The 27,843-nt window shown below is 42.3% G+C and overlaps 2 protein-coding genes across 2 annotated transcripts; both read right to left on the minus strand.

The window, feature by feature from the left end:
• Positions 1 to 747: 747 nt before the first annotated feature.
• Positions 748 to 7,624, minus strand: LOC128372803 (uncharacterized). Its single transcript, XM_053332966.1, has 9 exons — positions 7,364 to 7,624; positions 3,099 to 5,024; positions 2,212 to 2,346; positions 2,016 to 2,090; positions 1,837 to 1,923; positions 1,655 to 1,746; positions 1,460 to 1,545; positions 1,308 to 1,371; positions 748 to 1,194 (listed from the first exon to the last, which is right to left on the minus strand). The coding sequence occupies exons 1-9, from the start codon at positions 7,577 to 7,579 to the stop codon at positions 819 to 821; spliced, it is 3,057 nt and encodes a 1,018-aa protein (XP_053188941.1). The 5' UTR covers positions 7,580 to 7,624; the 3' UTR covers positions 748 to 818.
• On the minus strand, positions 7,608 to 27,837 carry LOC128372553 (spectrin beta chain, non-erythrocytic 5). Its single transcript, XM_053332648.1, has 24 exons — positions 27,233 to 27,837; positions 26,519 to 26,605; positions 24,997 to 25,140; positions 22,152 to 22,298; positions 21,394 to 21,585; positions 20,621 to 20,707; positions 20,264 to 20,382; positions 20,037 to 20,151; positions 19,867 to 19,944; positions 19,648 to 19,763; positions 18,109 to 18,271; positions 14,143 to 14,288; positions 13,948 to 14,044; positions 13,324 to 13,473; positions 12,952 to 13,101; positions 12,197 to 12,453; positions 10,987 to 11,122; positions 10,340 to 10,534; positions 9,731 to 9,883; positions 8,620 to 8,837; positions 8,113 to 8,296; positions 7,859 to 8,014; positions 7,654 to 7,741; positions 7,608 to 7,612 (listed from the first exon to the last, which is right to left on the minus strand). Exons 1-24 carry the CDS (start codon positions 27,731 to 27,733, stop codon positions 7,608 to 7,610), a joined length of 3,684 nt encoding a protein of 1,227 aa, XP_053188623.1. The 5' UTR covers positions 27,734 to 27,837.
• Between the last annotated feature and the right edge of the window lie 6 nt (positions 27,838 to 27,843).

The following is a 27,843-nucleotide window of genomic DNA, read 5'->3' on the forward strand; positions in this document are numbered from 1 at the left end:
CCCAAAGAATTTTTTAAAGACGGACTTGTTTCGTGGCCGTGGCAGGCTGGCATAGCTCCTCAGAGCAGCGTCCTGGTAGGTGTCCTGCTGCCATCCAGCCATGGCTAGCAGCGGAGGTTCAGAGCTTCTGCTTACGGACGTGCTTTCTGATGACTTGTCTCCAACCACCAGAGTCACACAGTAGTTAGAGCCTCTTTCCAGACCCCTGCTTCCAGAGGTGTGCAACATAGGCTTGATCTTCTGGTAAGTTGCTGAGAGAAAGCAGAAAATAGAAACCGTTAGGAGAGAACAAACAGCTGAATATGACGCACACACACACTATAAACCACAAGGTCATTTAGGTTAATAACTGTAAATGAACCTGATGTGAAGGAGTGAGAGCGACGCTTGTTGCTGAGCCAGTCCTGACCACTGGATACAGGGGAGAGAGGGGAGGATGAGCTGTTGTCTCTGAATCCTCCTGACAGTCTGTGAGTCACTGTCTGCATCATACTACTGCCATCATCATCATCATCATCATCATCATCTATAGAGAGACAAAACCCAAATCATAAAGGCAAAAATATAGCAAGGATTGTTAATAAAAAGGGAGAGAAACAGAAAACTGACAGAAAATATAGATATAACATTGGCTCCCCCTAGTGGTACATACCACAACTGCACACAACAGTCATTTACTACTTTCCTCTGATGGTTGTGTGAAGCTAAATTGTATTTCAGAATTCCATTTCCAGGGTGACAGTAACTTCAAGAGTAGGAAATTGCTTTTTTGCCAGCGTTGTTGATCGGTATGTTGAAAACCTATACATAAATGATGTTTAAAAAATCACTAGTGGTCTAGCTGGGCCGTTCAATAGCCAACAACAAAGGGTGGTGCTTGTATTGTTTCTGCTAAATGTTAAGGTGGACCAGTTGCACAATCGGTCAACCCTTCCCAGATTAATATAGCTTTTGTGTACACAGCAGAAGATCTTACCGCAGCAGCCTTCATGTGAGGATGAAATGGTCGATTGCTCATCCAAACTCCTTAAGTGACTCTGCGGCATGTGACTGAATTCTCTGGTGAGGACAACAATCTCTTTGGCTTGGGCGGCGCCCGGTGGTTTTAGCCTGGAGAACGTGGAGGTGACATCATGTCGGGAGGAGCAGTGGCATTTGGCCAAACCGTGACAACCAGAACAGAAGGAGGGATTTCTGGAGGGAGGGAAGAAAAGTTGTTTATTCATTACAAAGCATTATTGTAAGGATGAGAGGTGTTTAAATTTTGGAAATCAAATTCTTTAATTTGTTAAACTATTATATCTTACAAGGAAATGGGGAAGTCTTGATCAACAGGGATGCTTAATATTGAAGACCCGGACTCATTCAGACCTTTTAAGACATGACAAAACATAAATGAATCACATCGTTGGCACATCCATTCACATTTGGTATTTCATCTTTTTTATAAAAACTTTACCTGTGTTTGCTTGTATTTTCATCATCCATTTCTTCATCATGAAGCGTGAGGAGGCATTAAGAAGATACTCAGAACCATCACGCAGCCTGAAATCCAGAAACCACAACTGTTATAACCACCAATACAATACTCTATTTTCTCTCTTGAAATAAATAACTATAATATACTAAATATAGTGATTGCTAACAGTCTTACCGCAGACGAAAGCAGTTGGGTTTTTTAGTGTACTCTGGTGCAGATGAACATTCAGCTCCGATGAGGTTCAGAGGCAGGCCGCATACAGAACTCTGCAGCACAGCATATATTGATCATCACTGACCACAAAATTACTATCCACTTCAATGATTTGTCAATTCTGTACCTTTTTTTCTGCTTACCCTCAGTGTGTCCTTTCTATCCTGGTAGAAACATAAGGTGTGTCTATACAGGACAGCATGGTAGGAGTTCCAGCCTCTGGAGGTTGCCTGTGAAAATAAGATAAGAGGGTGTGCTGCTGACTGTGGGCTTTACATTTGCTGACCGTGCAGGTTTAAACATCAAATAGAGCCTTTCTTACTTTCTTTCCTCCCAGCTGCAGCTTGTGCTTCCTCTCAAGCGTTCCTTCCATAGACTGCAGCTCAGGCTTTCCACTCTGACAGAGTTTGAATTAACAAAAAATATTCAGAAAAAAAACCCCAACTCATCTCTGTGGTAAAGCCTAAAAGCAATATTTCTAATATGCAAAGAGCTACACAGATTGCATTCAATCTCACCAGAGTGATACAGTGCCCTCCTGTGGCCATTGATTCTTCCTGCGTCTCCATGTCCTCCAGGCTTTGATAGGCTTGGCTTTGACGAGAGACCCCATCCAAACCCATGTGAACTGACAGCAGACTCATTGACTGGTCCTGTTCAGAAATAGAAGATTCCACAGTCATCACTGATTGCAAAAAAATATGTGTCTGTGCCGCTGTGTTGCCTTTGATGTCTACAGTGCTGCAGCGACAAAAGCTGTGGAGCCCAAACTACAGATTTAGTGCATAATTACTACAGTAGAAAATGCAAATAACTACCACCGTGCTTATTGATATTGTGTAAACATTTGACTTCATTACTGCTGCATTAATTCAGTGTATAATAAATCCAGTACAGTGTACTAATGGGTCAGTTCAACCAAATTACATACACACATTTTTTTTTGACTTGCCTTCTTCTTCTTAGGAACTAATTCTATTTCTTTGACTATTTATTTTTTTCATGTGGTTTTATGTGTGTATGTTTTAATGTTTTAATTACCTTACAGAATTTACACCATTGAGGACAATAATGTTATATTCTCTTTTAGTCTATTAGTAGAAAATAGTTCCATTAAAAACTGTTTACAGTGAGGTCTTTGGATAAGCCAGAGTATCTGTGACAGTGTTTGTGGAGAGATGTTGATGTAGGATTGTAATTTCTGTTATATTGTGGTGGAAAAGCAGAAATCTCTAAGGACTATAGGTCAAAGCCAAAGCAATTAAAATCAAAAAATCTTCATGGCTACATACCAAAAAGGGTAAGGGAGAAAATATGTATTTTTGTAATTTAGGTGAACTGATTCTTCAAGGGGATAAAGTGTAAGAGGTCAGTCTCATAGGTACTGACAGTTTATCAACCTCACCTTTGAGCAACCTGCGTGCTCCTCCACCTCCTCCCCCACCTTTGCCCCTTCCACCTCCTCCTCATCCTCTCTGTATTGGTAAATGTATCTCTGATTGTCCCCTACATCCGGCAGCTTCACTGGATCGGATGCCGTCTCGTTCACTACCACTGAGCTCTTGCTGGCTTGTTCCCTGTTAGGAAATGCGGCCCAGGACCTCCTGTCTCCTACAGTCAGCGGAGGTTGGTGACCTTTGGGACTCTGCTCTTTGTCGTAACCCAGCAAGCTCTGCACATAGGAGGGCAGCTTGAACTCAGCCACAAGGAGGTTTGGTGCTGAGGCTGTGACCAGGTTCCTGTAGAGTACGGCTGGGGCCTTAGGAGAAGGTGAGCGGGAAAGGGGCTCTTTGGATTGTTCAGAGGATATGGACTCTTCCTGGTTGGATTGGTACATGATATCTGAGCAGATACTCTGCCTATAGTTAGTAGTTTGGTTCCAGATGTCCTCCAATTCTTCTTCTTCCTCCTCAAACTGCTGATGGTCGAGGTGGACAGGCTCTGGTTCTAGTACCTCTGAGTCTTTAGATAAACCCAAGGATGTTACATTGTTCTCTTTCATTTTAGTGCAGTCTATACCTCCCACCTCAAGGGACAGGAGCCTACCCACCACTCCCTTAGGCAGGGAGTTATCTGTACATGGTGCATCGGAGCAAAGCTTGATGCTGCTGGAGCTGGAGATGCCAGAGTCCACTGAGTCCTGACGAACACTCACTGTTGACTTCAGATTCACCACCATATGAGAAGCTTGGCTCAGGCACTGTCCACTGTCTTCACGCATGCTCTGAGGTCTTGCACTTCTATGGTACTGGTGTCCATTTAAGTCTCGAATCAGTGTATGGACACTGGGGCACTCGTGTTTATGTACAGCTGTAGTGGAAGCATGGGATTGGTTGACATAAATAGGGAGCTGGGAAGGCTGGCTGTTCCCAATCCTTACAGCTGCACTGATTTTAACCTCTGATGACATTTTGTCCCATTCCTGCTCTGCATCCTCATGGAGGCTGAACTGGGTTTTAGATAGGTCGTTACATGGCACAGTTTGATCCTCCTCTTCTTCCAGGGAAGGTGGAGATGGTTGGAAACTGCTGTCTATATCAGGCAAATCTTTCACTACAACCGCTGAAGTCTGTGTTTCAGAAAAGCTGACGTCTGCTGAAGTATGTGTGATGACAGGAGTGGGTCGAGTCTGTTTGAAAGAGCTTAGGGCTGTGTGTCTCTGGGAGTGTGGGTCTGGATCAGTCCCTGCTCCTTTCTTGGACTCTGGGGGGGCGATAGTAATGATGTCCTGAATGCTTGGGATGAGGGTCATGTCCTTGGGTAGGTCGAAACTCAGCACAGAGCCTAAAGAAAGGAATCTGCAGTGGCCTCTCACTTGACTTGGCCCCTCTGAAACAGCATATGGTATAGTGCTGTACTCTCCTGCACAGTCTGTATCAATGTCCTTCAGCAGGGGATTCTTCATGTAGGCCATAGCTTCTACTCCATCCCCATTCTTTGGTGTACTTTTCTTCCTCCTACCTTCCTTCAGTGGCCAAGTATGCGTGTCATATGTGATCATCTCGCAGGCGTAATGAGGCTCATCTGTTTGCTCTTCCACCCCCATGATTTTCTGGATAGTGTGCCTGCGAGCATCTCTCTTCCTCTTCCTCTTCTTGCCCATTCTCTTGAGGCTGCTGAAGATGGAGCTGCTGCCGCTCCTCGTCAAAGGGTGGAAGGACACGTTGGTTGTCTGAAGCGCAGGCGCTGCGAATGATGGTGAGGAGGAGGAAGGCAAAAAAGTAGGGGAGGCTGAGGCTGCAGAGCGAGTCTTTTGGCGGGGCAGGGTGATACTCTCATACACAGGGGCCACAGCCAAGTTGTTATCCTTGACATGCAAGTAGGTACTTACCTATAAAAGAGAGAGAAAAAAAATATTAAGCATGTGGGTGAGCGCTTGTTTCATGAAGGTTGTAAATGCATTATCACAAATGGTTAACCCTGGAGAGACTCATGCGTGCTGCAGGTCGAGGCCTTGCAGCCTTCTGCAAGAACAAGAGCTGTTTTATGTGTTACAGATGGACGATGACATGAGAGCAAAAATTACTTGAACAATCAGCTTCTTTTCTGAGACAAACATCAGCCCCTTTTTTTCTTATACATCCCACACATCCAAAAAAACAATGGATTCGGGAATGTACGAGCCTCACACAGTGATGCAAAAGTATAAACGAACATAAAAGACAAAAAATTAGATGAAAGGACAAAAGGACACGATTGCAATCGCAGGACTTGCAGGACTTAATCAAAATCATATGTGGCTGTGCATGTCGTCATATGCAGCTGTAATGGCTTGACCTTTCAACTCTGTGACTAATCTCTTGTTTCTGTGGAAGCCCCAGACTATAAATCATGGTGTGCAGTCTGGGGGCCGTTCTTGAAAGTTCAGTACCAGTTCTCTGTCTAATGACTGTGCCTGTACTGGCGTTCAGGCCGCGCTCCTGCTGGGAGCCATTTCGGAGCACAACTTTCATAGGAAGTGAGGGTGAGGTCACTTATTTTACACAATTGTGGCAAAGCCACAGAGAGCCAAACAAGACCAGGCTTACATCAGGCCTGTGGTGAAATGACATAAGGAGAAGAGAGAGCTTCTGTCAACATTCACAGCAGGCGGGAGTCTGTGCGTGCTCTTCTTACTCATCACCCTCATTCTGTCTCTGTCATCGGTGTTTTCCAGTTTTAAATCCTGGCTCATTTAACAAGTCGAGGTCCAAAGAAAAGTTGAATGTCGGAGGAAAGTTGGATTGTTTAAAATACTGATTCATTGTCTAAATTTCTACTGGGAATTTTTTATTCATTAAAGTTTATACAAGACAAAATGAACGGGTAAAATGACTACTGACAGATTATTGCAAAAATGGAAACACATTTAGCTAATCCAAAATATACACATTTATTATTAGTGCTATTACCTCACATTAAATAAAGAGTACATATTATCGAACAAATCCTTGGCAATGCAATACCTGGATCCTCACTTATATTATTTCTCTTGTTATTCAAGGCTGGGATGAATGACACTTTATGAAGCCTTTAAATACCAATATAGCTAAACTAAACTAAATGCTGTCTACACTGAAATAGATGTAAAAGAAACAATACAGTTGGTAATCAAGTTGTAAAACCGCTTTCATTTTCAAAACTATTTAATTTACATCCAAATTTACTTGCAGAACAGATTTTAAATATGTTTTTGGGTCGGCATATTATATATTTGATATGAAGTGATTATATGCATTACAGTAAGTGGAATCAAAAGTATGTCAGTTATAAAAGCTGAGGTATTATAATTCATTTTGGTTAATTTAATGGAGATTAGATGTGTCACTACATTTCATTCATTACTATTATATTTTTACAAATAGACTGTAAAAGTAACACTTCTCTATTCCCATCCCGTTAAATGTCACTACAGAATGTGCTTCATTAAAACAGAATTTATTGGAATTTGTATTTGCATTTATGACTGCAGTTAAGTGGGAAATTCTGAGTTTTGACAGTAAAATGGTTTGTTGTCTTTTCTCACGTTTCTTACATTAGCTGAACATTTTCCAGCCGAAGAGACTTTGGAGGAGACAGTGTGAGCGCAAATATGCACTCTAGCAACACTGGAGTTTTTAGGCTTTCAGTGTTTCCTTTTACTCTTGTACCAGAATTACAGACAGGGCAACAACACAGGGAAGCTTGAGACTTGCTGTACCTTGTAACAGGGGTTAGTAGAGCATGCTCTCCCCAGAAAACGACTACACACAGCATGCAGTCCCAGCACACTTCGAGACGTATCATGCAATGCCATTTCACACTGCGCAATTTACCTCGTTTGCGCTCTGCCGATAAATCTTTCTCTTTCTCTTTAAACTACCCAAAGTATTTTCCAAAAGCCCCTGGCAGCGCCTCCAAAAGTTTTTACAGGCAGAAGATTGAGGCACAGTGGGCTGAGGGAGAAAATGGGGAAAAGGGAAGACATGAAGGCCAAAGGAGAGGGAGGAAATGAACAGCAGCAGATAGTCAAGGAGGGAGATCCCATGCAGTGACATTACAGGGAATTACCCAACATGTTACTGTGATGTCCTTCAGGAACAGCAGCAAATAATAATGTGCAAATTTTCTTTCAGTGCTTTTTGGGGAAGAAAAAATGTGGAGGCCTTCAATGGTGACTTCTAGTGTAAAGTGATGAGTGTGTGTTCTCACCCTGTGGACAGGCTCAGAGGTCTTCTCCACTACCTCATCTGTCCTAGTGGGCGAATCAAGCACTTGAACTTGGCTGTCCCCTGTGTTACCAAAGCTGAAGATAAGGTTGACTGTGCCCCCTAAAGAGGGACTGCTGGCCTCTTTGAGCACCACGACAGAGGGTTTGGGAGACTCTGGGGAGGAGGTCTCACTGCCTCGTGATCCGATGCTCGTCATGAGTTCATACCCATCCTCTGGCTGCTGCTCATCCTGCTGCTCAACTTGTGTGGACGGCAGGACTGAAAACTGGCCGTCTCCTGCCTCATTTGGTTTGTCTTCATCTGAGGTGATGACTGGGGACTGATGGGACTCGTAAGACTCTAGGTCAGGGCCTAGACTCTGTAATGGAAGCCATGGAGAGGACAATAAATACATATTCACAGTGCACATACTTAATCTGCACAACTAATGTTTCAAAACTCAGTCCCTACAGGAAACAACTTTCTGCTCATTTACCTCTGTTAATGGGGAGCACATTGTGGCTTCAGAGTAAATGTTATCTTGTGAAGACTCCTGTCTACTCTTCTTGTGGAGCCACTGTTGTTTCTGAGCTCTCCAGTGCACCGAAATCCATCCGAGCATACTCCGCAGTTCCTCCATGCGCTCTCTTACCTGCAAGACGTCACTCAGGTTTTGTAAAAGCATAAAGGAAATTATAATTCTAACAATATATTCAAATATCACAGAGGTAGGCGTGTAATCCTGCTCACCATCTGAGTGAGGTGGTGTTCTTTATCTAAAAGGTTTCTTCCTGTGGCCGCCAGCTCGTCAAACTCGTCGAACTTTTGCTCAATCTGCATATCCAGCTCTGCAGCCAAGGGCCTCTGCCCGTCTTTCCCAAGATGCAAGGCAATGTCTGAGAAAATGCACGACCTGGTGTCTTCTGTCCATGAGCTATGCGGAGGAGAGGAGGTGGGTTAGGCAATGAACAGGGCTGTGAGAAAAGCCATACATTCACAAAACATGAGAATGGCCAGACTCTGTCTCTCTGATAGGACAGACATTCATCGCCTTGTCACACTCAGCCCAGGATAGTTACGCTGACCTCTTCAGCACATCTTAAATTATACATTTCACCAGAGACCTGTGCTTGACAATGAGGAACATCCTGTTCTTTACTCGCAAAGATATTGTAATGCGCAGATGTTCTCAGAGAGTGGATTACGAAAGAGCGTCTGGCTCCGAAAGAGGTCACAACACCCCCACGCCCTGCTTACATCATTGCGAGGTAGCTCCTGAAGAAGTCCTGAAGCTGCACAAACTCTTGCAGACGTGATTTGTTCTCTGTCACACTCATTCCCAGCTCTGTCCACGCCTGCAGCGTTGCCTGGATCTTGGCCCCGAGTACATGCACTCGCTCTGGGCACAGCTCCTCCAGTCGAGAAGCCTGGTCCTCCATCTCCTTTACTTCCTCTCTGATGACTTCATAGTCAATCTGTGGAGAATCACAATAAAAATCTATCATCTCTCATCATTCTTGGTATTGCTCAGACAGCCGGTACCAATTGTATCTCTGCCTATGACTTCATCCCCATAGATTTATGCATATTATTCAGCAAGAGACCCATATGGTCTGCATATGGCCTGCCACGCTATAGTAAGCTAGCAATCTTGACCACTTTTTTCTGCGTTTGACGAGGTAGTAATTAATAGTGTTGAGGGTTCTCTGGGAGCAATACTTTTTAACGTTTCTCAGCTACAGTAAGCCTCAATAACACTGAGAAGTGGATGCCTGTTTCCTGACGGCACAGTTATTTCAGTTTGGGAGATTAAGTCATTTCTGTTCTTCAATGGTATCAAGTCCAGACAGCTGTGTGTGCGTGTGATAAACATAACACTGCCCAAAAATGACTCACACAGAACTTTACCATCCCAACCTCACATCTCCAACCCCGTGACCCCCGGACGCATATACACACCCCATCAGATTTACTCACAAACACACACACACGCACACACATTTGAGAGCTAACAGAACGGTGACTCACACAACCATAAATAAATATCCTGTGTGAATAATAAACTTTTGCACGCTCTGTGTGTGTATATGTGTGATTGCACAGTGCGGTTTATATAATAAATTAAACACAGCACAACGGGGTGGGTTGGCCCCTTTTTTAGATGTGAGAAAATCTGGCACAACAGGAAACAGATTGTGGAACAATGTGTTGGAGTCGAGTGCGAGAAAGAGAGGGGGGCTTCCCCTTTTTCACTGCGCCAAACAGAGGTCCAAGTCAATGGAATGGAATACTGGATCATATTAGCACCAGTGAATCATTTTATATGTTTACACCATAATCACAACATGGGCCGGCATCTCCCTCTCACCTCCAGGTGGTCCTGCTTCTCCTGCAGAGCCTCCAGGCCGCAGCGGTCTGGCTCACACTGGACGGCCATGTCTGTCTCCTTCTCCAGGATGTCCAGGCTGAGCTCCTTGCTGCAGCACAGACACTCCTCCACGCGCACAGCCAGCCTGGCATGCTAGTGTAGCGCAAAGTCATCATGAGTACTCGTAGGATGTCATTAAGTCATTATACTTCACTATGTAATATTTGTTTTCCAATGAGAGCCACATTGCAAATTAGTGTTAAAAATGGTGTCATAGAGTCTCGTCCGGGCATGTGTGTATTTGCTATTTTGACATGTGTACTGCTTTTTTTACCCAGAATAACTCAAATTAACAAAAAAACACTCATGCAGGGGGGGAGTGGTGCCTCATTTGGGGCCTATTAAAGAACATAGCCACAGACAAAAGCGAACCAGATGTGGCTCTATTGGTTTGTGCAGCTGTTTTGACAAATGTAGAGGGACTTAAAGACTTTTTAGCATAATCTAAGATCAAAATAACGTAACCATAGTGGCCATCAGCTGAAAAATCGACAGACTCCACTGACTTGTAACAGTTCAATAAAAATAAATACAGTCTCATCTCTTTACCTTGCTCAGCAGCTCCTGGATAGCCTGGTCATGACTCTGCGACCGGCCTCTTTCCCTCACAGTGTCATTCAGCATCTCCACAGCCTCTCGTAGTTCCTCCACAGGGTCACCCATGCTTTCTATCAGGGGCTCTCCACTGCTGCTGCTTTGGAGTCCCAGCATGGCAGGAGCTGAAGAAATCTCACTGTGGAGAGGCTGTTTTGTACAAAGAAAGGGTTGTTAATGATACAACTATTTGATTGGTGTGACTGGGGACATTATCATTAAAAAGGTTTTACTCACTGAAATTATAAAAACATACGACAAGTGATATAGAGCCATGCAGAGAGTTTTGGTTTTATGTGTCCAAGTTTTAAAATATTCTTTCTGAGATTTCTGCTGCTACCCCAAAAGCAGAAATATCTATGCCCAGAAATGTTTTTTCCATTACTCTGAATAATCCACACTTGTCAACCAAGAGGGGACCAGGTTTTTGGAAGAAAATAGTTCTTAAGCGGCATAGTCGAGTTTGCGAATTATTCAAATTAGTCAGGAAATTTCTGGAAAGACATATTGCTGCTGAATTTTAAAATGTAATATTTTAATACTTTGGCATCATAAAATGAAATTCTGTCCACCTTCTACTGGCACACTGAGCTCTGTCTCACCTGGCCCAGGCTGTACTGGCTACCATTAAGCTCCTGGCTCTCCTCCAGCTCCACGCGCTCCAGGAACTCCGTCAGCATTCGGGTGTCCTGCAACTCGGAGCTCTGCTGGGTCAGGGCACTTTGGACACGGTGGTACCTGGGGAACACAGAATTTTTAAACTACCAGCTACACCTTTAACTGTCATCCATATCCACATATACAACCCTGCATCCTTCAGTAGGGCCACATGACACAGGCCACAAGCAGCATAGAGAGTGCATTTTATCATGCTAGAAGGCTGTTTATATTATTTTTCATGTGTCATATAAACATATCCAGTACTTCAGAGCATGAAGGTACCCTGTCCGTGCAGAGTTTATATTTGAGATGGTAAAGGGAGCAATTTGAAAGGGTATTTTTTCCAGAATAAATGAGCCTTAAGCTGCTTGTATGCAGTGATAAATAATGACATCAGCGCAACTGCTTTACAGCTGTTTAGTGAAAGCTTCTACCTGCATCAATGGTCCCTCAGACTGCACAAGTGTCTATCCCTGCCCCATCTAACACCCCCACCCTGGAAACACTTAAACTGAGCCCCTTTCCGTGTCTTTATTTGCTTTGGTCAGCGTGGTGTTCTTTACAGAGTCTGACCTTGTGTTAATAGGCATAGGTACGTCTAGTAAACCAGCCAACATCATAAGTTTTACTGAGTCCATGGCAACAACCTGTCTTTTGAGGGCCAAGCGACGAGAGAGGCATCATCTGAAAACATGGAATGGGTGACTCTGACACACACACTGACAAGCTGTGGGTGAAGTGCATGTCAGGACTGTGGGGTAGACCTCACTAAGTGCTGCATGAATCACAAATGAATAAACTCGAGCTTTGCAAAGAATGAGCACATGGAGAAAACATTTTGCCAGATCACAGAAAAAAAGCTACTTATGGATATATATTTTTGTGGTTTATGAGCTGAAATTGTTTGTTTTAAATAAAAACTGGGGGTTTTCTGAATAAACTCTTCCATGTTGGATTTGAGAAATGGCAAGCTTAAACCTGTGACCTCTTGGAAACACTGACAAAATTCTTACTTTATTTCCTGACCACAGTGACAAGCTAAACCACCAGGGTAGAGTCTGATTGTTTGAAGGCATAACATGAGTCTTCCATGATGAGAGACGCCAGGGGGTTACACCTGACCTGTCCCTCGTGTCCTCTGAAAAAACTCACTTTCTTTCCACCTCCTCCATACGTGCTGGCAAGCCTCGTGTATGTGGGTGACTGTGGCCGTGGAGGCGGTCAACCTCTTGCCTGAGAGCGCTGAGCTCCAGGCTGCGTGCTGCCACCTCTTTCTCCAGCAGACAGCTTTCCCTCTCAGCCATGCTCATTGTTTCGGGGTCACCAGCTAGCAAAGACTCCTTCATGGAAAGCTCCACGGACTCCAGCCAGGCTTCCAGGCTGCCCAGGGCCTGGAGCACTTTCACAACCTTTACAGTAGAAAAACAGAGAATCAGAGAGTTTATGGGAGAGGCGCAGAATAAGTTCAGTGAGATTTTCCTGCTGCAACTTGCGAGTGATTTAGTTCATTGCGAAAACAACCAGAGGTGAAGTATTGTACAGAAAAGACAATAATGGGTGAATTATTGTCATCAATCTGGGTGGATTTGCAGCTGTTTTTCATCCTATAATTGAATTATATGGCACCACAATTTATATTCTTTGGATTAGTCTACCATAAATTTTGGGGGAAATACCTTGCAGACTCTGCCAATTAAGCTGGTAAAGATGAAAGTAAATGAGTGTCTAAACATGTGTGTATGGGAACAGCTCAGGCACTGGGCCAGCCTAAAGTTTCTTACAATGGGAGAACTGATCCAGAATCATCTGTCATAACCATAAATTTCCCCTATAACTTCAGAGGTAAGTAACTTGCCTCTGTAATACTTAAGAGGAGTGCCTGTTATGAGATATTTTATGAATTTTACCCTAAAACCCAGTTCCTCTGAGGCTTGCAGAAACACAGCATTCCTCTGGTGCCTCCTCCGCAGCTCTTCCCACAGGACCTCCAGCTGGCTGAGGAACTCCTCAATCTTGGAACTGCCTGGGTGCTGTGCACGGACTAGCCCGCGGCCCTCCTGAGGATGAGGCGTTAAACCGATGAGATCATGTGATGACTAAGGACTGGGATTTATGTTGCGAAATGTAAACCTAATCTGAAGCTTTGGGTAACTTAAGCTGTCTCAGACAAAATGTCTGCTCGTTATTTGACTAATACACCAACCATTTCATTTAAGGCATTCACCCAAAGCTTTTGTTTGCAGAGAAACTGTTAATGTGACAGGATAGTCTAAGCTTACCCTTTTGACCACCTCTATCCTGGCTCTGTTGGTGAGGATTTCTTGTTCGAGAGCATGTTGGCACCTCCTGGCTGATTCCAGCCCCTCAACACTGGCTATTGAACATACCTGCGTGGCCATGGACACGTTGTCTTTCAGCCAGGACAGAGTCTGAGATGTTTAGGGGAGACAAATATGGAGAAGGAAAGAGTTTAAGAGATGGACAGTTAAAAATTATTAGCAGATCACGGAACAAGAGAGATGACATTCAGCTGAGCCATAGGAGACACAGGAACCAGGATCCAGGTGATTTTGCCCATCCTGACTTTTACATCCATCCAGCATTCAAAGAAAAGACAATCAGAACAATTACTAGAAATAAGTAAATGGTGGCATACCAGTGACGTATAAAGACATGACAAGTTGCTCTCATTTAAAAATGTGTGGCTGGTTACAAGAACACGGTGTACAAATTAGTGCAAATGCAGTGCTGACTTTACATAATAATACATTTTGTGGTTGTTGTCATAGCATTGACAGCATTTTTGTTTCAATCTCATGGTCTGTACAATATACAGAGAGTTTTGAAAAGTGATATTTGATTGGAAAAGGAAATGCAGGTGTGCTTGGCAGGGGTCAAGTCACCTTGTCAGCAGACACAGTGAACTTCTGGAGCTGTATGTGAAGCTGTGGGTGGCCTCGCGGGGCAGCAGCAAGCTTCGGCTCAACTCTGAGCTTCCTGCTGCAAAGAAAACACAGACATGTGACTCCAATTATGACTTACATAAAGACCACTCATTATGTAAGTCACAGAGAGAGAGAGCCAGACTGAAAGGTCACCTTTCCCCCTTCAATTGATGTCTGACGATGACATCATTTGCACAGGCCGAGCCATCTCCCATGGGTGAAGAGGTGTGGTTCACTGATTGCTGCTCCTGGCTTTGGCAGCTCGCTGTTCTCCTACCACTCCCACATTCAAGGGTACTCTGTGGACAAAAGACAACAAGTCTCTGTTGAAAAGTCCAAAAGATCAGCAGCATGACATCTGAGTAATGTTTTGCTTTTCCTGTCAGCTGTCCACCGAATAAATGTTGAGTGGATGCATAAACATTTCAGATGGAGGATTTCATGCTGTGAGCAGTCAGTAGACAATGAGGCTGTAGCTCACTGCTAGTGGGAATGTTACAACGTGGCTGGATGCTGGACAACATGGAGAGCTGCCCAGGATAGAGTAAAGTCTCTCCTAGAAATGACACAAAGCATACTTACATACAAAGGTTTCTTATTCTCAGTGAAATACCCCAGGCCAGACCAAAGTTAGAAGCTGTTTTTTGTCTTTGACAGCATCAAAGTTTAGAATAAAAATATTAAAGATGGCAGAAAAAATTTAAATGAATTATAATTGCTTTATGAATGAACACATTAAGAATAACAAGGTTGCCAACATGTGCTACACCACTCGGATGACTAAAAAGAACCATTGCAGTTAGAAATACAACCCTTTCTCAAATCCCCTATTCCCAACTCTCATTAAATGGCAGCCATGTTTTTTCAGACTCAGATACTGATTTTCATGGCTGTCCACTCACACTCTGTTCAGGACTATGCAGTGGAGTTTTTAGTAAGGTCAATGCCAGAGCTGTAGACCTTGTCTATGTGCAGAAATATATTAAAGACGTCAACAGCCATTAAGCCTCTTTTACAACCATGTGAGTACTTCAAGGGGTTGGCCAAAGGACTCTGCAGAAAGGTTTCCAATGAGGGCTACATGTATCTGAATGGGATATCCCGATAGTGGGGCCTTTCATCACCTGCAGTCCACTGCAAAAAGGCTGTCCAACAATGAAGTACAATAGCATCCTTAGAGATATTATTTATTCAAATGTATGGTGTTCTTTTTTGTATGGCATGTATTTGTATTTTTGTACTACATGAGTAACTATGACTTACTTCTGCTTGTTTTAACTACCAAAACTGGTTGGCATTATCATGAAATAATAAAATTAATTGTAAATTTACAAATACTCGTAATGCAGACATTTGACAGCCAAACTGTAAAAAAAAGCAGATCATGCTGTGTTGATTGTCCTACATAATATGATGTCTTTTACATATGCCAATAAACCAGTTCTGGCAGAAGTAAGGGCCCTGTAACAATCAGCAAGGCAAATATGCATTTGTCAGTGCTTTCACATTAACAAATGCTGAATTTACACGACAGCCAAAAGGCAAAAAAACAGCCATCAATAATAGTGTTTTATAGAGCAGCTTTAATTTAACCACGTTATTTTCTGACTGGGCTTATAGAAGAAGTGAGTCAGACAGCTGCAGAAAAGTGTCACCTCCAACATTTTGCGAGAGATGCAGGAAATTGAAGGGGTCTAACATAATTTACTAACACGCCAGTCAATTTATAGGCTGACTCTGACTTTCAAAGAGACGCATTATCGTCCCTTTGATGTATTAAAACTGCAGAACTAACAAACTAGTGTGATTCATTTGACAGGGTTGATAACCATCGCTGACATCAACTCCCTCGATATTTGCTTCTGTCCTTCATACTTCACAGTGGCTTCCACTGTAAACAACTCCTGCAGTGCACTCAACATCCTGTTCTGCCATATGAAAAAAAAATCTCAGCCACAGCCAAAAAATAGTCTTTTTCATTCTTTGTTATGTCTTATTCAATGGTATTCTGTGTTTTTAGGCCTCATCCAATCACCTCCTATTTCAGCATACTTCTCCCTATCTAGGTACGGTTGATTCTTATCTGTTTTCTACTGATCTCCTCTTCCCCTGTGTGTCTTTCTGCAATGTGCTATGAGGTGATGTCAGCCAAGAACTATCACTTAGCACCAAGCCCATCTGGTCTGCAGCTCCAGCATCTGGCTACAATTAGCCAAAGAAACAGACGATAGCCATGTTTACCTTCAGAAACAAGAGGCCATACTACTGCTAACACTGGCTCCACTGCAACAGAATCATAGACAATGACGTATAGATTATTACGTATACACACATACAGACACTAAAACCTTTACATTTACCTTTAATCAACTGAGTTCAATTGCACCAGAGAGGGAAGAAAAAAGAGAAACAAAGTGAGCATGTGTGCACCACGCACACGTGTCAGCACATACACTGACAATGCTGTCTGCGAGCACATATGTAAATGTCTCAGAGACGCTACCAGTCCACAGACCTGTGCAGCTGCATCTGGCACCCTTAAAAATACTGTAATCAATTCAGCACACCCAGGAGCTGGAGTTAAAGCGCTACAAAAGTATGTGACAAATTACTTTTACTGTTTGACTGGTGGTTGTGTCTGGCACTGAGTTTGGCCTTTGGGGCTCCAGGGTTTTGTTCAGATTGTCTTATTAATTCTCCATAAAGAGTTAACGAGTGGTGCTCCCACAGACAGTGCACCAAGGTAACTCCCAATGCAATAAACACAACTAACTGCTGTGAGAGGGCTCAGGACAGCCATGCCAACAAGCTCAGTGCCTGTTCAGAGAAACAACCGGGCATCATTTGCTGGCCTGATGGGTGCCTGTCACAGGTGGTGAGGCCACAGGGCCAATGAGAGACTAAAAGCACGAGCAGGGAAATAAACTGAACCTGAAAAACAGGGAGAATGGAAAGAGTGAAGTTTTCTCTCCTCAACCTACTTTCTCACTGGGCAAAATGAGGCCAGAGACTCAGCAGGGACTTCACAAGAGCTCAGGGTCCAAAAGATGACAGGACCACTGCATTATGCCTCTGGGCTGAACAGACAGTAAATAGCCACTGTGCATTCACTTACAGATTGTAAAGAGATTTAATGTACATCCTTAAATGCCTATATATAAACATAATTACTGGTTTTTAACATACCACACACTTAGAGTACTGGATACTCCTCTTCCAAGAGACGCTAACAATGTTTCAGCAGTCGACCTACTATAGGAGCACCCACATGTTCAATAAAGTGCAGGTTGGCCTCCAAGCTGAAGAATGTCTTGTCTGAGGAATCCACATGCTCTACAGATTATCCACTCACCCTGGACTGACCCGCCATCTAATAATATAGTATTAATCCAATGACTGTATACTTTTGTTAGAGCAGTTGAAAGCCAAGATATTATTCTACCATAAAGCGAAAGGATATGAAAACTATTAGGATTTTGGGTCGGAGGGAAAGGCTTATTTGCTCTGGCCCACCGTTCAACCATGATGTACAGTCACGGCTTGACATTTTTCATGGAAACTTAGGGAATTCTTGTGCCAGGGTAAATAACACCTCTCAAAGCTCTTCCTGTGACTCCTACAGGGCAATATTCATAATATTTGCAGAACGAGGTTCCTCTCAGGAGATAGAGAAGAGTGGTTGAAAAATACGGCGCTATGTTATAAATGTGTTTTATCCATTGAAGCATTGGTCCCTGAGGTTCAGAGCCCCGCTGGGTTATATCCTAACCAACCAATCCCAGACTGCTTCTGGGACATCAGGCGATATTATGAAGTGCAACTAACTAGCTGGTACGATGGAAAACCAGCAGCATGTTTGGCGCCAAGACTAAACTGCTGCTCTACATCACATCTGACAGATGCCAAAAATACAGTTATTTAGGAAAACCCTTCTCAAATTGTAAATCAGCTATTTTCCAAACCAAAGGACAAAGTGCGTCACTCCCTGTGGCCACAGATGTCGTAAGACAGGGAGAGGATGAACTCATCTTTCACCAGAACTGATGGCGTTGTTCTCTCCCAGCTGGGAGCCACAACGTGGTCACTCCAGTAATAGAACAAAATACCAAAGCTACTTACCACACAGCCTTTCAGACGATTCTGCTCTTCTTTCACCTCTTTTCCCATGATCCTTTGTGTCTCCATTCCCACATTGCCCTGGGGTTCGCGGGCCGGTGTCAGCGGGTCAGCATCTTCCCTGGTGAAAGTGGAACCAGTGGGAGGGAGTGTGGTCCTGTCGCTCCTGCGGAACGGGCAGAACAAGAGGTTATTCCGGTGCTGACAGAGGGTCTTTAGAGCCCCACAGTGAACTCCAATTATGGGTTTGAAGTTTTCTACCAGTGTTTGTGTTATTTGGTTTAAATAGCTATGAAACACAGCTGATAAGACTGACGAGATGATGTAATATTTGGAACTAAAGATAGCCCGCCGACATGAGAGGCTCACAGCCTGAGAAATATTTGGAAAGCAGGAGATGTTGGAGATGGATGTCAGAACTGTGAACTCCAGTTACTCCTGACCTTATTTATTATTATGAGCATGGAAAATGTTCAATCCTTCTTTGCCTAGGCAGAGTATAAGGATTGCAATGATTCTCTGTCCAACACTTTGATCCAGTGACTGATCATGCTGATATAAAACCTGATGTGAATATTCATGAATCCTAATCACATTAATGACCTCTTGTCTAAAGCAACCATAACTAAAAATTAAATGGGCAGATGGCCTTGAAAGTTACTGAACACATAAATGCTTCCCAGATGATTACCCTTCACATTTTGGACAGTATCCAAAAAAATGCCACATATTTCACTATGCATGCATCATGTAACCAATGTCAGTTATTCAGTGTGGACCACGATGCAAAATCAATGTGTCATTTATTGTATATTAATTTACATATTAGCACAATATTTTGTCAACATTTGGCAGCACAGTACTCATTAAGTGTTGGTCAACAGATCATAAATGCAAATTACTTTTCCTTTAGCAAAAAATTCATATGATATAAAAGCCTGGATCACCATTGCAGGCTATTAAAGTAACAACACATTTGTTTTTACTAATGCTGTAAAAAATTACAAAATACTCCTGTAAACGCTTTCTATCTGAGATTGAGCACACATTTTCAGGTGATGGCAGGATTTTAAGAGTGAGAAGAGAACACACCATGTTGCCAACTTGGCTTTTTCAGCCAAGACATTATTCACTCACTACAGTAATCAAACACATGGGAAAATTCCAAAGCACTGCAGAAAACTTAAAATTATAAACTAAAAAGTGGGTGGTGATTGATGCTCTGTGTGGTTGTCGGTCTCTAGGCATCCAGACAGACCAGTCCTTCACTCTGCTTATAATTTTACATTGATTCAAACCCAAATTAAACAAGGCTAATCAGGAGCGAGAGAAAAATCTTTATACAAAACTAATTTTTACTGGGAAAACGTCCTCTAGGTTTTGCCAGAGCAGACTTTTAATGTAGGAGACCAGGAGAGTAGTACAGAAAAATACAGTTCCAGCTCAGAGGAAACCTTCGGTGCTCCAATTACTGAATGAAATGATGCATGTATTCACAGGGCCACCATAGTTGTCGGTGGGATCCAGTGCTGGCTGTCTTACCTGAAAACCTTCTGAAGAAGCGCCCAGCAGTCCTTCACTTCACTCTGCTTCTGTGTGACACCGGCAGCCAGGGCAGGGTGCAGATTAGACAGCTGGGACACGCTCACATCTAGCATCTACCACACACAGGCCTGTAGGTTAGGTAGAGAAGCTTTCTGCAACACACTTTCAGGATCTGACCAAAGGGTACTGTTTTAGTGAAGAAATGTTTTTTCCTACCATGATTTGACTGGCGATGTCACGTATTTCCCTGTCTCCGAAGCTGTCCAGCTCTTTGGAGGCAGATATGCTTTTTTTCTAAAAGAAATTATACGTATTAATATTGGAATTTCACTGCAAATCTCAGATCTAATTGGAAAATTAAGAATGAAGCTGCCAGGGAATTTTACCATGTTATTAATGGCAAACAATGTATTATCAGCCTGCTGGTAGAATGAGGACACCTCCAGTGCAAGCTGAAGATTTTCATGGTAGTTTTTCAGATGAGACTGGACCTTCAGCCACCTACACACACAGCATATGACAGTACAAGCACGTTAGGTCTTCAATTTATCATTAGATTAAAGATATTTCATGCTGCATACATTTTCATCTCAGTTTAAGGGACACAGCATACATTTTATTGATGTGTTTCCTCTTGCTGGAGATGTTTTTGCCATCTGTCTTCCCTTGTTTCTCCAGTTTTAGGGCCAAGTGGTTGATCTCCTCGTGGAGGTTTCTGTATAGCTGCTCATCCTGCAGGGAAACAGAGGAACACAATCCAACTATGACCTCAGCTGTCTTTACCATACACCCTGGGACACAAATTACAGTCAGCCATAGATTAATGCCTGGGAAACCTCCACAAAAGTGTAATATAAAACATAAACATGCGGAAATGTGTATATAATTTTTACCCAAAGAATGTCATTAAGTATGTGTAATGTTTTTATCAATGCTTTTTTAATAGATCCCTGTGCTTTACAATGCTCACCTGTTTCAGATCTAAAATTCTTCTGGTCAGCTGCATTTTGTCGACATTTTCCCCCAGGACATTTACCAGAGACTGTTCCTCTTCCTGCTGGCACACATAAAAGTCAGTGTTTATAGCCCCCCATTTGTCAGGAACCCAACTATTATTCCTTTCTTAGAGGCACTGGGATTATACCACATTATCCCTGCTACCAAGGAGGATGCTAAACAGAAATAGCCCTCAGCATGAGGAGAAAAACTTTGAACTTGATACTACTGCACAGAGGAAAGGATGAGTGGAACTAAATGGAGAATACTGTCCCCCCTAGGGATGAATGTTTTATAGACTTCATAAGAAATATCCTCCATTACATTCCCACAGGTCCATTATCAATCATCAGTTCTCTTGTGCCAGACACAGACATGAACAGAGAAATAAACACAGGCCTAAAACGCTTGAGATGATTGCTTTTTGATAATGACAGGCAGATGTTTTACACTGGTGAATATACACAAACAAGAGCTGTCTTCAGGATACTGAGCTAATTTCCTGTATTAGCAAGTGCTGCTTTTTGCGCCAATTATTTCGACAACTGTTGATTAAAGCAGTCTGTCCACTTGTATTTGTCTCTGGGGCAACTGTTTTTGGTGTTAATCGTTCATTAGTTGTAGTAGTAGTAGTAGTATCATTTATGATGATAATAATAATGATAGCATCATTATCAATATCCAAAATTGAAAAAATAAAATATATTGCCTATGGTTCAGCAAAATTTACAAGGATGAACATTTTACCTTCTCTTTAATCCATGCCTCCAGCTTGTCCACCTTTTTGTTGAACTCCTGCAGATTCTTGGCTCCACCCAGGGCCTTCGTCTGATTGGCAGCTGTCTGTTTCAGGGTCTGCCATTGGTCCCTGAGCTGGCTGAGCTGCTTCTTCACAAGGTCAGAGGTGGGATTCAGCTTGCAGATCAACTGCTCACCCATCTTTTTAAACAGAGAGGAACATAAAGACATTGTTCATTGGTGTAGGGCAGGCAGAGCAACCAGACTAACACAGAACAGTGGCTGAGTACATTTGACACCTCCAGTTTGTCAGAGTCATTAGGTGCCAGTCGCCTGCATAAATGTTGGAAACTCGCCATTAATTTCTTGGATAAACCTTTGAAAAATCTCCTGGTTCTGCCTCTGGCTTTCCTGGGCTGTCTGAGTGTCAGGGGAGGTTAATTATCAGCAATGTACCATTTCCAAACATTTTCTCCTGAGGGAGAAAGTATAAACTGGCTTGACAGAGCCGTCTGGAACACTGAGGGTCTGCTTTTCTCTCTGGTCGACTGGAAAGGCCTATAAGACCATTATGTTATGTGTTATGCGACCTGACAGACTCTTTAGCACCAAAGACAAAGATTAATGATTGCATTCAGATCTGCATTACCTGTTAAAAAGTTCAAATAAACATTTCATTTTGGATGTGGGTTGCTCTGATGTGCTTGCTCTGGTAAAATGGTAATATTTCAGTTAGTTTCCAGACTCATGTTACTGCATTTTCTTACCTGGTTGAGTTGAATTAGGGTATTCTCAAAGTCTTTGAGGTCTCTCTGAAGTGTCTGCGAGGCTTCTTCCCAGTCCTGCAGGGGGCAGCGCTGAATATTACAGCCATCCTTCAGGTCCTGAAGCTTGCCTTTGATCCATGCCTCTGCCTACATCCCAAACAGACACATAGACACAAATGATTCAGATATGCAGTGCATTATGTGCAGCATGGTAGGTCACTTATGTCTGTTTATAGACTTGTTTCAGTTGCTTGATTAGATTTTTCAGCTCTGAATCCACGTCAGAGATCTAATATGGCTCATTCCAATTTAGTCTTGGACATTTTGTTTTAAAATTAATTGCTCAAGTGAAAGGTATTTATAGAAGAGATAAATGTATCTATATGGATCCATAACATACATGGAAATGTGGTACAGTTACAATCCAATTTTTTGTGTTTTTAATTAAATTAATCCAGAACTTTAATATTGAAAGTTCATGTAGCCTGTTGATTGTTCTGCTGTGTGATATGCCAAGTTAGTAATTTAGTGGTAAATACAGCACTTTTTCGGCTCATCAGGAGAGCAAACAGGCCACATTTTCTTCCATAACTTCAAGTAATGTGGAGCTTCAGACACATCAAGAACAGCTCTTTGTTCTCTAATGTCATGTTAAGCAGAGCAGAAGTTTCTCTTGGCAAGTGTCTGGACTCCATTGCATAAGGCTTTGTCTTGTGGAGCTGCCTTCTGGCAACATCTTTATGCAGCGAGAACTCCACACCAGGTGGCCATGGTCAGAAACTCTTGGAAAGTGTATGTTTGTTTGCTATAAAGCACCCGGTGTGGAAGTCAGTGACCCACTCAAGTCACAATGATCGAATGGAGAAATAAATCAAGTCAGGGCCTTCCATTTCTCTGCTTGATCCTAAATGACTCATGCAACTGATAAAATCAGCAGAACTTGATTTTTCACAGCGTTGCTTTCTTATACTATGCAGAATGACAAGTTAACCACACAAATAAGTCATTACAACATTACATCAACACGTTATTTCCAAGGAATCGAATATGACTGACATTAAATAACAGACTCTACAGCAACCCGTCTCTTGAATTAATAAAACATCAAGACCGCACATGACACGGCAACTAAACAACTCTTTGCTCGAGATTAAAATGTGATGTCACTTCTCCTCAGAGAGGCAGGTCATTAACTTTACAAGGCCCCTGGGGCGGCGGAGGTATTTCTGGGTTGAACAGAAGGAAAAGAGCTTGACAAAACAGGCCTGCCCCTATCTCCTCACACCAGCTCCCATGGCATATAATGACCTCATACAGGAAGTCTATGATTCCCTTGTTTCTTCCTGTTCACTCTCCAAAACAATGGTCTGTTTATCAAAATGTACAGTTGGGCTTTAGTCTAGCCATGAAGAATAGACAGCTAATGCATGCAGTTCAGACTGTGTCACTGCTCCTGATTTTATGTGAAAAATATGTGGCCACACACAGGAAATCAGATCTGCAGTCAACACAAGAACATATCTTACAACAAACTCCATCTTTTGCTGATTATAATCTGAAAGCATAAAGCATTCTATGTCAGACTGCTTTTCATTTCTGCGAGCTTCAGCTGAACCTAATTTTAGCATTTTAAATGAACATCAAAGACAAGGGAGCATATTTCAACTCATTATAAAATGTTGATCAATAAGCCAAATGTTTTAACCTCTCTACACAACCTGGCCCTGAAATGATAGTGGGAGTGTAAGTTTCTATAATTTCTCTATAATGGAAGTGAGATGGTGAAAGGCGAGATGTTTTGCAGAGCAGCCTCGGAGACACATGGCGTGTTTCTCCATGTGGTGACCTGCTTTGCTCCCCTAGCTTGAAACATTAGGGGCCTTTAAAAGTCTCTCTCTGGAAAGCTCACTTCCACTCCGATGTACTGTAATACTGTAATAACACATTTTCATCAGTGATAGCAGTCAACCAAATCTCCATAAAACAAGCAGGTCCCCAGATATCAAAAACCTCAAACTATTTAAAGTACATTCTCAAATGAAGTTCAAATTTGAAAAAAGCTGTCTCCTCTGAACGCAAAAGAAATGCGAGCTCCACTTTAGAGCAAAGGGCTGCTAAGCTTGTTAACATTAACGATGTGCTATGGAGTTGTTTTCAACACAGACATACATCATATGTTTCCCTCAGCTGCCACATCCTAAATTAATGTCTTATTACTGGAAGTAAACAGCCTATCACTTGGATAGTCTGCTCAGCAGAGCAAAATGTCCCTCCACCGAACTCATTTCAAAATGTCCTTGTATGCCGGGCTGGACGCAGCGATGAGATAACACAACCAGTTGTGCTGCTTGGCTGAGTCTCTCTGGGCCATAGGCGTGAAGAGATGGAGCCAAACAATGATCTCATCCCTAAATAATTGCTTCACTTGTGGCGGTTTCCCCTCCCTCTCTTCCCTCAGCCAAACACAGCTCATACAGTTCTTGGGACAAAATAAGAACCAGTACATATTTTGTTCTCCTCTGCGAGTCATGCGACAGGCAGCTTCCATTCTGATTTCATCTCAACAACACAATTTGTTGCCTTTGAGATAAACCAAACCCAGCTTCTTTCCATTTAGCATCTTTACATCAGTAGTGATGAGAGAAAATGATTTAAAACATCTCTGTTTGTAAAATATGCATATTCTGGAAAAGTTTAGAAGAAAAAGCACACTCTCCTCAAACATGTATTTATTTCTAATTACATGAGGGAAGACAGAAAAGTAAAAAGAGTGCAGTGACTTTTCATGAACAGGGATTTTTTGACAAACTGTTGGTTTAAGTTTAGTATGCATGCTGCATTTTACCTGCAGCACTTCCTTGTTGAAGAGAGAGTTGCGCTGAGTGAAGCAGTCACTCTGGGAAGTAACAGCTGCAGACCCTTCACTCTGTGTGTGTAGATGACTTTCTTTCCTCTGAGCCTCCTTCCTCTGCAATTCAGGCACTGAAATCTGTATGAGCACAAAGCACAAACAACAAATGATGGCAATTTAACTGCATCATTAGCTTTTTTAAATAAACAAAATCTTATCTTCCAATGATGGTTGGCTCTGATAAAAAAAAAACCTTTAAGACGGAGGTGCAGCTCTCCAGCCATAACTACCTCACAGACAGATGCTGCTGAAGTATCCATTCACGTTGATTACACATCTTTATTACCATCCAGACATTACAAACATGTGTCAAACTGGCCCCAAGGTCCTTTTGAACAAAAACCTACTGTCAGCACTACGTGAGATGAAATGAACACGTCTGGCACAACTCCCCTAATGGACGACCATTCCTGTTGCTCCAATCAGGAAACATCTGGGCACATGAAGGAAGCAGTAACGGATGAATTCTTGGATGTCTTCCTTTTTTTTTTTTTTTTGTAACATGTAAACATATCACCTTTAAAGGTCTTTGGTAGATCAGGTTCATTATTTCATACCTGAGCAGGTAAAGGCACCACCACATTCTCAATTGTAATTACAACCATTTTTAGCCATCTGCATGAATAATATATGAGAGGAGCAAAAGTAATGTATTGTTGTGGTTATACAGGAAAGGATGATGCAGATGAGAACTGTACTTTTTTTGTCTTTAAGGGGAAATGAGGCCATTGCTGTGTCAGTGTGTTATTATTACCAGCCTCCACCAGAACTTCAGCAAGCCTTTTTCTTTTGTTAACATCTTCCCTCCCTGACCTCATGTTTTCCAGTGAGCCCTGCCTCTGCTGTAACAGAGCACTTCATCCACACACACACACACACACACACACACACACACACACACAGGACTTCGACAAGGAGTCCAAATCCAACAGCTCCACTGATTTTAAACAACATCCTACAATACACGTACACCATGATGGTTTTTTATTGTTATTTCTTACATGAATTATAGCCTAACAAGAGGGAACAAAAGGGGTATTTGTCGGGGGTTCAGAGACACGTTGCTCTTATAACCCGTCCCCTCCTCTGTGTGACTTTGCTCCAAATATATAATATAATAAAAACTGTTTAAGTTTGGCTGAAACACATCATGACTTCACTTCCTAAACTCCGGGAGATTCATGGAGTCCACAGCTGGCTACAAAGACCCCACTGCGTCACAACAAAACAACACTTTTCCTACAGCCTCAATAACACGGTTAGGAAAAACAGCATCATATTTAAAAAGAAGAAAAAAAACACCTACTAAAGTCACTCATATTCAACATGATACAGGCTTCTTTTTTTTTTTAATAAACTCATATTAAACAAACCGAAGCTCTTTTTCCTTTTCTTGTCTTCTTATAAAACTGCTATCATTTCTACTAGCAGTTCAACTTGCTAAGCATCTTCTTACCTGTTGGGATTTCTCTCCGTTCACTTTCGTACTGGTTTGTCCCTGCATGGCTTGATATTCATCACTGCTGTCTTTTCTGAGTAAAACCTAAAAAGGGTAACATGAAGTTAAATAAGCGCTAAATAAGTTGTAAATTCAATTAACGAGCTAAAAGAAAAGCGGACAACTGCAATTAGCATTTTAGACACGCTAACGTTTGGATTTGGATGTGCTGGAGATGTGTATGAAAAATATTTAAAAGTATCACAAACTTACTACAAGACTGTCCTTTCTGTTGGGAAACATTTATCAACCAATATGTTAGAAAATATAATGTAAATATATACTTTTATGACTTTAAAAAGAATTAAATTACTGAGTAAACAGAGTTAAAAGCTCTTCAGGTAAGTCAATATTTGTAAATATGACTGTAAAACTGTATAAATTGTAATATTTGTATAAAACTGTATGTATAACTTCAGAAAAATACATATGTGCTGAGGTTGAGTTTGTTCATTTTTCAGTACTTCTCTTAAAATGTTAGTTAAAATGTGGATTAATCATGTCAGAGAACTAAAAGGATATTTTACATTCAGTAAAGATGGAAATTACCTAAATTGTGTCTAAAATTATCTATATTCCATCTTTTCCAGTAACATTTAAATTTTAATAAGTGCTTTTGAGATACTTAGTTGTTAGATTTGCATAGTTTCATTAGTAAAGAGTGTTTTGTACCTTGAATTGAGAGCTGGGTTTATTCTCACAGCTTACTCCCACAATTCTGGGTAAAGGTGGATCTGATGTGCTGGTGATGTTGTTGTTGTTATTGTTGTTCTCAGATGTGGACCCTGTGACTGAGAGCTGTGGTGGTCCGACTGACACCTTGTTCTCTGATCGTTCTTTACTCCCAGAGATTGTGATCTTCTTGATGGATCTGGAAACAGCAGATGGAGAGGCAACGTTCTGGTTCAGGTGGTCCTCAGCTGCTATGTCCTCCTGGTTACATTCCGCAGGGGCTACTTGCTTGGCAATGGGTGAGACAAGGCAGGGGCCATGTGCACAGACCTGCGATCGACTGAGGTAGAGCGAGTTCAGGTTGTGCTGTAATGTGCAGTTATCTAGACTCTGGCTCTCCAAATAACTTTGTGCAAAGTCCTGGCATTTTGGTACAGCAGGGACAGACAGCCTTGTCCCAATGGTGAAGGGCTGTACCTTCCTTACAATACTTTCAGACATGGCCAGTGTCCTGATAAGAAAACAAAATATTCTGGAGTCCAAATGAGCATTGAAAAAAAAAAGTCTCTCACATCCCTTTGTACACACTCCTCACTCACCAGTTCTGCTTG

This window comes from Scomber japonicus, chromosome 14 (assembly GCF_027409825.1).
Source record: "Scomber japonicus isolate fScoJap1 chromosome 14, fScoJap1.pri, whole genome shotgun sequence".
Lineage (NCBI taxonomy): Eukaryota > Metazoa > Chordata > Actinopteri > Scombriformes > Scombridae > Scomber > Scomber japonicus.